The sequence below is a fragment of the Monodelphis domestica genome, chromosome 1 (genome assembly GCF_027887165.1).
Source record: "Monodelphis domestica isolate mMonDom1 chromosome 1, mMonDom1.pri, whole genome shotgun sequence".
Lineage (NCBI taxonomy): Eukaryota > Metazoa > Chordata > Mammalia > Didelphimorphia > Didelphidae > Monodelphis > Monodelphis domestica.
This window is the reverse complement of record NC_077227.1, coordinates 715,901,489-715,912,329: the sequence shown is the minus strand read 5'-3', so window position 1 is coordinate 715,912,329 and position 10,841 is coordinate 715,901,489. Positions and strand designations below refer to the sequence as shown.

At 41.2% G+C, this 10,841-nt stretch overlaps 1 protein-coding gene across 1 annotated transcript in view; it reads left to right on the top strand.

Moving 5' to 3' along the window:
• Window positions 1–3,434: 3,434 nt before the first annotated feature.
• VAC14 (VAC14 component of PIKFYVE complex) overlaps window positions 3,435–10,841 on the top strand; it is a 124,684-nt gene continuing 117,277 nt past the window's right edge. Inside the window, exon 1 of the mRNA XM_056824618.1 lies at window positions 3,435–3,901. Coding sequence (XP_056680596.1) covers window positions 3,798–3,901 — 104 coding nt within the window. The 5' untranslated portion in view covers window positions 3,435–3,797. The remainder of the gene's footprint in view (window positions 3,902–10,841) is intronic.

The window sequence follows — 10,841 nt, the reverse complement described above, 5'->3', positions numbered from 1 at the left end:
CATTCAATATGTGGTGAATATAATCAGTTCTCTAGGTTTTTGGATATTGCAGGTGTGCACTGATGAAGCATTGGGGATGTCCAAAAGTGATCTCTCATTCTGAAAATGTAATCAACATATCTTTTTTTCCTAGTCATACCTTTCTGTGATACTGTTTCAACAATTTTTCCTTCATTATTCCTTGGTTTTTTTTAACCACTCCCTCCCATCATGAACCTTTTCCTCTTTGAATAATCATCAACTTCAATTCTTCAGAAACTGTGACAGTCCATTATTTACAACCAGCTGGATCTTGCTTCTCCTATTTCAGCGGTCCCCAAACTACACTGTGGGCCATATGCGGCCCCCAAGGCCATTTATCCAGCCCCCACCACACTTCCAGAAGGGGCACCTCTTTCATTGGTCAGTGAGAGGAGCACTGTATGTGACGGTGCCACAAAGCACAGCATCACTCACATACTACTTCTGGTGGCATCATCCTTTGCATGGCGCCTTGTTCTGAGAGTAACTGAATAAGCATGAGGTGCTGCGCAAAGGATTATGTGGCTGCACAATGGAAGATGTCAGCATAGTGAGTGGCGACCTGGGGGAGAGGATTCTGCACTGTGTACACTGCTGCCTGGTATAGTGGTGGCAGTGATGGGCCTGTGCAAGGTGTGACAGGCCCATCACAGCCAGTGCTACAGCCTCCACTATCCCAGACAGTGGTACACAGATCTGTTCATAGTTGGGTTTTTGTTTTTAATAGTCTGGCCCTCCAACAGTCTGAGGGACAGTGAACTGGCCACCTGCGTAAAAAGTGTGGGGACCCCTGATCTAGTTCATTCAAGCCAATTGAAATGGGCAAATGCTACAAATCAAGGCTAGACAAGAAAATGTTAAACTTAAAAGTGTTTCTTGTATACATTTTTTTGGGGGGAAAGTCTGTTTTTAAACATTTATCAGCATATCCCTGCTTATTGCATTACAAGATCATCAGGAAAAAAGTAATGTTAAAAAGTGGCCTTTGTTTTTAGAGAGAAGTTAGAGGTTGTTTGAAGTCTGGGCAGTTTCCAAATACAATCCATCCTTTTTCTATTCTGGGGTCAAGTTGTTTGCAATTACAGTATCTGTCTTAGATTTCATTTAAACTCACAGAGACACATAAACACAACTACATTTACACATGCACACATATATACACACTTTGACATATGTTAAATTTATGGTTGGACTGAATTTTAATTGGTGGTCGGCAAGGATTTAATAAATCCCAAAATGAATTACTCAAGTAAATGAAATTTATGGTAGTTTATTTTGCAATAGAGAGAAGATATTAAGGAAGAAAGAAAAGGAGAAAGAGAGAGAGAGAGAGAGAGAGAGAGAGAGAGAGAGAGAGAGAGAGAGAGAGAGAGAGAGAGAGAATGCTCCAGTTTCCTCTGAACCAGTTAGAAATTCTAAGACACCAGTCAGGGGAAAGGAGTCTCAAGTTGATGGGCCTTTCTTGGAGGTTCACGCCTCCAAAAAGGGCAAAGAAGGAAGTCAGCCTTTATACTCACCACAGTGACCTTCTAAAGGAAAGCAGTCTGAGGTCTCCTGCACAAGTTCCTCCAGAGGTCCCAGCCAACTGTCTTCACTCCAAGTCTGAGTGTATGTCTTCCAGTCCAACTCTGAGTGACTGAATGTCTGTGTGTCTTTGTTTCCACTATTTAAAGACCGTTTTCTCTTATATCACCTCCCCGAAATTTTATATCTACCAATCACAGCAGATGCTCCTCTCCAGGACTGCCCACTCAATGTATTTAGTTATACCTTTTGTGGTTAGTTCACCCCTTTTTGTGGCTAGTTCATACCTTTTTGTGGTTAAAATGGGTAGATCTACTTTAAGTACTGGGTTTACACTTTAGGAATTAGACTCTAACAACAGACAGGGAGTTACAATTTAATCTTCACAATAAAGGAAGAGCTAAGTACCTTCATTGTTACAATCAGGGGAGAGTCAAATCCAATCTTCACACATATATAATATATATGTAAATAGAAAAGATATGTGTATATATGCATAGATAACACACATGTATAGGTGGATAAGTTATATAGATTTACTAATCTAGCAGCATATCATAGTTTGTATGATAAATATTTCTCATCCACTTACTTTGTCCTGTATAGACAGTGAGACCAAACTCTTGACTGGCTATGGACTTTATTTAGGAGATTGTACACATTCCAGGGGTTAGGCCAGTCACCACAATATCACTTGCAAATAGGAACCTCTGGAAGATCTGACCAATGTGCATTTCTGGGCTTCAATTTCCTCATAATAATCATAGTTGTGATTTACATTGCACTTTAAGATTTAAAAAGTGTTTTCCTATATTATAGCATTTGTTCCTCACAACAATCTTGGGATAGAGGTACTAGGAAGCAGAGGTCAAGTGGCTTGCCCAAGGTCACACAGCTATGTGTTTGAAGCAGGATTTACCCCCTGCTCTTCCTGACTCCAGGCACAGTGCTCTTTCCATTGTATCACCAGCTACCTATATATGTAACAATTTTGAACAAAAACTCTTTTTTAGTGGCAAATAGCTATAATCAAATGAGTGCCCATCAATTGGATAATCACAAAACAATGACTTTATATGAATGGATGAAATATGACTGTGCTTTAAGAAAAGGTAAAAGGGTGGGTTTCAGAGAAAACCAGGAAGACCTGTATGAACTGATGCAGAATGAAGGGAGCAGGACCTGCTATTTCTATAATAACCATAACATTGTAAAGATTAAACAAAATTGAAAGACTTAAGAAAGCTCTAATCAATGTAATGACCCACAAAAACATGATGGATAAGATGAACACAATGAGATTTTTGAGACAGAATGAGACACCCTTGAGCAAAGTGAGAATGTTTTGCCCAAGGATACATATTTGTTACAAGGGTTCCATTATCTATTTTGTTTCTAAGTGGAAAGTAGGGTGGAATGGAAGAGAGAGAAAATAAATGCTTGTTAATTGAAAAAATAAGTAAAACAAAATACAAAAGTTACATTAGGTGGGCCTGGAGTCAGGAAGATTCAAGTTCAAATCCAGCTTCAGTCGCTTGGTGAACTTGGGCATGTCACTTCCCCTAAGCCTCAGTGTCCTTATGTGTAAAATGGGAATAATGATAGCCCCTGCCTCTCAGGGCTGTTTTGAGGAGTTCAAGTGCTTTACAAACCTTAAGGTTCTATAGGAATGCTGACTCCTATGTAAAAACCTCAATGACTGAAGGGATCGAGGAAGCAGGGCCCAAAACTCCCCTCCCAACTCTAAACCCTCAGCCTAGCCTACAGGGCTCTCTCTTCGCCCTCTCAGTCTCAAAATTTCACTGAGACATCCACGTGCTGGAAATTGACAGCCAATTCAGAGCCGGGGGCGGAGCTTTTGACGTGAGGGGCGTGTTCTAATCTCGACAGGGGCAGTCCTGAAAGAAACGAGGAGGCGGAGCCCGGAGCTGCGGTAAGCGGAAGCGGCCTCTGAAGGGTCATGTGACTCGAGTAACATGGCTTCCGCCCCGTGAGCTCTCTCCCTAGCCGTATCCTCAGGCAGGACCGGAGCGAGAGCCGCTCTACCCGGGCAGCGGGGCACACGAGCCGCAGAGTGCGCACGCGCGAGAGACGGGCTTGGAAGTCCCGAGAGCAGCCCGGGCGGAGGCGGCGGCGGTGCCCATGAGGCAGCAGCGGCGTGGAGCGGGCGAGCGCGGAGCCGCAGACGTCCTCGCCGGGCCCCCGGGTCCCCGCTGCTTGTTCCCGGCCTCCCGTTGCTCCTCGCCGCCGCCATGAACGCGGAGAAAGACTTCGCGCCCCTTACGCCCAACATCGTGCGTGCCCTCAACGACAAGCTGTACGAGAAGAGGAAGGTGGCGGCACTGGAAATCGAGAAGTAAGAGCCGGCCAGCAGCGGGGGTCAGCCGCTAGGGAGGCAGGTGCATGGTTGGCAGAGTGGGGCTATTGGAAAGTAGGCTCACTTATTCGTTGTTGATGGAGTGGAGCTGAGGGAGACAGGCACAGGATTTCTTGGTTAGTGGAGATGTGGGAAGTAGGTGCTCTGGTGCATGGTTGGTGGAATGGAGGCAGGCGCCCTGTTGCATTGTTGATGGAGTTGTGGGAATGTTCATGTACTGGCGTGGAGGATTGGAAGGTCCTCAGAAAGTGACTGGACTGTCACTTTACAGAGGAGGAAACTGAGACCAGGAAGAGGAAGGGATTTGCCCAAGCCAGCGGTATGGGTCAGTGACCTTTGCACAATTTAATGTTTCCAGGCTTCCTAAGAAACCTTGGGGGATGGTAGTAAGCCTTAGCAAGTACTTACTTTATGCTGGGTAGGATCTTTCTCCCCATTTGAGAAGTAAGGAAACAGACTACTAGAGAGGGATAATTTCCCATTTCGGAGGAAGCCTGATAACTTAAGGCTTCCAGGATTCCAAGTCTGATAACTTGTTTTGACTCTGGCGTGTCATTCGTTTGCCTTCAATGCCTTTCAGTTTTATGGCTTTTCCATAAACGACCTCTCCTCTCTTCTCTTTCCCTGTCCTGCCTTCCTCCCTTCCAAACTTAAGAGTCCTCTTTGAAGCACTGTCCATATTACCCAAGGCCCAGACAAGTGAATTAATTACTCAGCACTCTCAAATAGGCCCTTAATAAAATGTTATTGAATGAAGTTTTCAGAACCATTTCCTCTTTTACCTAGAAGGAAATGAGGCTCAGAGAGAAATATCAGAGCCAAATTTTAACCCAGGTTTCAACTACTCATTGTGATCCCAACTTCTGAAAACTACCTCTTGCTGCTCTAAGTGGAATGATTTGGACCTTTGGAAGTTGTGATCTCTATAGAGGGACAGTGAGAATTTATCCAAAGACATGCGAGCATCTCGCATCTCATAGAGAGCTTGCAAGTGGAAATCCTGAGTGTTACCTCATGTTGGTTTGGTGTGGGTTCTATATGAGAAGAGTTTTCAGACAGAAGTCTTATCAGATAGAATAAGGATAAGTTTCAGAAAGACTTAAGTCCACTTGTGTGCGGCTGGTTTATCTTCTTACTGCTAATAAATAGTATGTCATAATGAAAAGTGCAATTGAACTATCTGAACTAAGCAGATAATCTCAAGTACCTTTGACTTTGGGCCCAGCTGTACCTTAGCTTTATCATATAGTAGCTCATTGTTGGGGGGCCCAGAATAAAACCATTCAGCTTGACATGTTATTATTTCTATCTATGTTGTAAGAAATCTTTCTCTGCCAGTTTTTGACATGTTCTCTAGCAAATGTTTTAGAAGTTGGTTTTTCACAGCCTTTAAACACTTGTAAACTCCAAATACTCCCATCTGACTTCAAAACCACAAATGAATCAGTCACAGCAAGTACTTATTCATCTTGGATGGACAAATAAGCTAATAATTAAATCTAAAAGTGAGAAGCCCAGTTTCATATGAAGCACGTACCTTTAGATTTGCTATTGTCCTAGTAAGCTAGTCATAGGATCATATACTGAGAGCTCCCAGGGACATTAAGCACCCTCTGGTCTCATCTTCTTTTTATAAACACTATATCAGCAGAGGAGTTGGTATTCATAATAGAACCATGCTAGGGCTTAAATTCACTTCAAGGAAGGAGAAGAACCTGGGTTCCCTGGGCAGCGGGCCCAGATGCCTTAGCCGTTTTTTTGTTTTTTAAGGTGTTTGGGGCATTTGGATACTGTCTTTCCTACCCCATCTTGTACCTTTGCCAAATAGATCATTATCTTGGGTATGCTGAAACAGTGGAACATAGCCTCTGAGAAGTATGATGCCAATTATGAATGGTGCGAAAGGTTGAAAATGCTCTGAACAAGTCCCACCTAAATTCACAGTTGTAATGGTTTGATAAAATTCAGGTTCTTCTACATATAGCATTATCTGGATCATTTTAAGAAGGGAGCAGCCCGTGGGACAGAGCACCAGACCTGCAACTGAGAGGACCTGGGTTCAAATTTTGCCTTAGACACTTACTAGCTGTGTGAACTTGGGCAAGTAACTTAATTCCTATTGCCAAGCTCCTGCTACTCTTTTTCTTAGAGTTACTAAAATAGAAGATAAAGGTTTAATAAAATAAAATTAAAAAGATGGAGCAGTCCGTAGGGAATATAGAACTGTGAGTTCCAAAGGATGACAACCTGCCCCCTGTCAGTAGCTCAGATTATTTTCTAGTCCCATTTTGACAAGAATTGAAAAGAAACCAACACTGTTCTGCAATAATGGATAATCAAGACACCCCCCCCCCCCTTGGGATTAAGTAAACTCACTTTCCTGTTCACTAGAGGTAGGTTGATATTGGGGGAAGAGTGCTCAGTTTGTATTCTCAAGAGACCTGAGTTGAAATCCCAGCTCTCTTTTTGTTGTGTAATCTTGGACAGTGGCTCATGGAAGCTTCCAGGACCTGGTTCTTTAATCTTTAAAATGGGAATAAGAATTTTCAATATCCTCTTTATAAATTATCAGGAAAACAATTTACAACTCATATATTACTATATAATTATGGATCGTTGTGGTTGTCCTGGGGTCTACAAAATGGGAGAAAAACGTTTTTTTTTTTAACTCTGAGTTTATGAAATGATGTGATGAATTGGACATAAGTGCCCAGCCAATGTTTATGAAGCACATACTACATGCAAGGCTCATATATTATCCTTGTTTCATTTTCTCTCAAATCCCCTTCCCTCCCCCACCCACCTCCAGTCCTCAAAACTCCTGGAGTAGGGGGCAGCTGGGTAGCTCAGTGGATTGAGAGCCAGGCCTAGAGAAGGGAGGTCCTAGGTTCAAATCTGGCCTCAGACACTTCCCAGTTGTGTGACCCTGGGCAAGTCACTTGACCCCCATGGCCTAGCCCTTACCACTCTTTCTGCCTTGGGGCCAATACACAGTATTGACTCCAAGACAGAAGGTAAGGGTTTAAAAAAAAAAAAACCTCCTGGACTATTTGGGACTGAGATTTCAGTGTGTCTCTCTTGGATTCAGTAGGACTACCCCTTTTCATAGATTGATAGGAGATAGTCCTTTTCAGGGTCTGGATACATCATCAATTAATTATTTACTGAAAGAAATAGAGATTTTAATTTTGTTTTCTTGGGGCCTATCCATTTAGATACTGAGCATATACTATGTCTAGGATCTTTCTAGGTATTATGGAGAATATAAAGAAGATGACTCAATCCCTGCCTTCAAGAGTTGTACAATCTGGAAAGAAACATGAGTTTGTCTATTTCTATAACTCTAAGATGACTTTAAGGGTACAAGAGGTACAGAGTCCTGTGTACTTAGCAGAAGGAATAATCACACAAGTACGTAGTGCATTTTAAGGTTTTCAGGATGCATTTCACAAACAATCCCACTTGATCCTCAAGAACAACTCTGAGGGATGGTGTGGTATCTTCATTTTTCAGATAAAGAAACTGAGTTTCAGAGACTTTTAGTGATTTTCCAGAGGCTAATTAAAATCACACTCTCCCCTGATACCAAGTCTAGCACCTTTTCCATTTATTGTTACAGAGGAGGAACAGATAGAGAACAAAGTACCCGTAACAATTTTCCTAGGAAAAAAACACTAGCCCAGAGTCCCAATTTTGAACTGGTTGGACATGAACCAGTGACTTGGAGAAAGTAGTCCATTTCATGTTAAAGAGGGGCAGACTGATTCATAAGTAGTAGTTTCTCAATCCTGTAAGTTCTAAGGACACACTCAACTGAAAGAGTCTAGGATAGTATTGGTGAACCTTTTAGAGATTGTGTGCCTGTACTGTATCTTCAAGCTGTCTATGAGCCGCCCACATTACCCCAAACAGCACAGAGAGGAAGTGCTCTCATTGGACTGCTGGACAGAGGGGCAGGGCATGTGAAAAATGTCCTCTGGCATTGGAAAGGAGGAACAGAGTAGCCCCCTCCAGCACTCTGGGGCACATATGCCATGCCTTTGCCAACATGGGTCTAGGTCTTTAGTGCTCTGACCATCAGGGGTCCTGTGAAAGGTCTATCAGAGAACTGCCATTTGTGTCTTCCTAGAAGTTCCCTGCTTACAAGGACTCCTGAGGATCTGGGGTCTAGTAGAAGTGAAAAAAAATATCATAGCATCATGGATTTAGAACTAGAAGGGACTGTTGAGGCCATCTAGGCCTACCCTCTCATTTTACAGATGAGGCCTTGAAGAGGAAGGTCATATGCCTGATGTGACCCAAGCACCAAATAGCAGAGTCTGGATTCAAATTCAGGTCTTTAGCTCTAAATCTAGCCTAGTTCCTTTATTTGGTTGGCCTTGAGAACTCAGTAGCTCAGAGTTCCAAAATGTGTATTCTCTTCTTTTTCTCCAACTTCACACACATTAAGTCCTAGCACCTAAGAATGTTCAATAAATATGCTGTTGATTAACTTTTAGACCTTTGGAGCAAGTGTCCAAGAGGGGAGAAAGTTTCCAGCTTTTCCAATTCAGTCATTTAAACTTAGACATTTAGAAACCAAACATGAATCCCCTGACAAAGTGAGTGATGAAAGCCCAGATTTTCTTGGAAAATTTCTATTTGAATTGATTGATTGTGGGAATATGCCACAGACCTTGCTGTGAAAAGTCCTTTTTAAAGTGGTGCCTGGAACAACCAAGTAACAGTGATTAAAGAGCTAAGCCTAGAGATTGGAGGACCTGGGTTCAAATGTGGCTTCAGACAAAATTTCCTAGCCCTGTGACCCTGGGCAAGTCACTTAACTTCAGTTGCCTAGCCATTACTGCTCTTCTGCCTTAGAAGCAGTTTATGAGTTAAAAAAAAAAAGTTGTGCTTGAATCTCTGAACAGCAAACAACAGGAAAAGCAAGAATTGGGACCTGGATTTGCCAAAAGAAGGTCTTTGCTCATTGCATTCTTGTCCTTTGTATCAATACAGTGATCAGTGACTTGCCCCAAAGGGCTTTCTTTTGTCAGTTTGTTCCTGTTTAATTAAGTTCCTGGAAGGCAGAGAATAGTTGTTATTTTAGTCTTATCCTCAGCACCTTAACACAGTTTAATGTGTTACTGTGTTTGTTGATAGAATCCAATGATTCTATCGCATTGATTCTGACCTTGTTTGCATCAGTGTCTGGATAGACTAGAAGGAGTCTTGAATGACGTTTTTCATTTCTTTTTCTGGTTGGCAAAGCAATTCATACATCTGTATCAAGTTGACAGTATGTGGAAATTGTCAGTGACTACAAGATCAACTGTTTACAGTGTCATCTAGGGCAACAATTCTCAAACAGTTTTGGCCTGGAACTCCTTTATTTTCTTCAAAATTATTGAGGATCCTAGATCTTTTTTTTTTTAATGTGAGTTATGTCTATTGATATTTATTATATCAGAAATTAAAACTGATAAAAATGTAAATTTATTATTTTAAAACAACAATAATAAACTCCTTGTAAATAACATTTCTAAATAACTTTTTTTCCAAAATAATAAAATTTAGTGAGAAGAGTGGCATTGTTTTACATATTTTTTTGCAAATCTCTTTAATATTTCTGACCTAATAGAAGATAACTATATTGTCTTGTTTGTTTCTTTACTCAACCCAGTGTGATATATTGTTTTGGTTTGGAGTCTATGAAGAAAATCCAATATCATACAGATATGCACAGAAATTGGGAAAGGAGAGGGCAGTTTAACATCTTGTTATGACAATAATTTTGGCCTCTCTAACCCTCTCAAGAAGGGAGAGGAGGTCCTTGGACCACATGTTGAGAACTGACTTAGAATATCATTCTCCAGCTCTAATAAATCATTGGGAATGACTGTATTTAACTGTAGTGAAATTTGTAAGGGATGTAGCTTAATTAAAGATAAAAAATAGCTGAACCATCAAATTATAGAATCTTAGGATTGGAAGGATTTTTAGATTTATTTTAATTTCCTACCCTATTCATGAATCTGGGCCAGTGGTTATCCACCACTGTTGTTCCAGTAATCCCAGATTCAGTATCTCTTAAGGGAGCCCTTTCCATTCCTGGACATCTTTTCATTGTTAGAAAGTGAATCTTTCTACTGAATCAAAATCTTCCTTCCTCGTCTTCATGCCCATTGGTCTCAGTTCTGTATTTGGGGACTAGGCAAAACAAATGGGATCTTTTCACATCCTAGCCCGTCAAAGATGGAAAAGCAGCAGTCATGTCCGTCCTGTGTTCTGCCCCCTCATAACTCTCAGCCCATGTATTTTCTTTTCCAAATTAATAATCCCTAGTTCCTTTACCCATTTCTTGTATGCCATAGTCATCACTATTCTGGCCACCTTTCTGGTGAGATGGGTCACTATATCAATGTATTTCTTAAAATGTGTTGCCCAGAATTGAATTAGACACTCCAGAAATTATTTGACCAGCCTAGAATAAATCGCAACAACTAATTCTTTGTTCTGCATAATGTGCTTTGTGATCTTATGGGCTTTTTAGGCAGCCACAGTTATATTGTTAACCTGCATATAGCATATTCAGTCAGCAGAAGTGAGCTTGGTTTGTTTTTGTTTTTAAGAATTATCATGAAGTTACTTCTTTTCCATTTTGTACTTATGTAGTGAATCTTTTAGCCTTGCATATGGGACTTTATATGTTAGCTCTTATAAATTTTAACTTGTTGGGTTCAGCTTTTTGTGACTTTTTTCCATTGTGATACTGTAATCCTAGGTACTCATTGTTCTTTTCACCTCTGTGCAAGCAGTGGGAAAGATGAGCATGCCATCTAGATCTTCTAAATGTCCAGTAAAATTATTGAACAGGAAATAGCTCTGCAGTATACCACTAAAGAGAGAGAGAGAGAGAGAGAGAGAGAGAGAGAGAGAG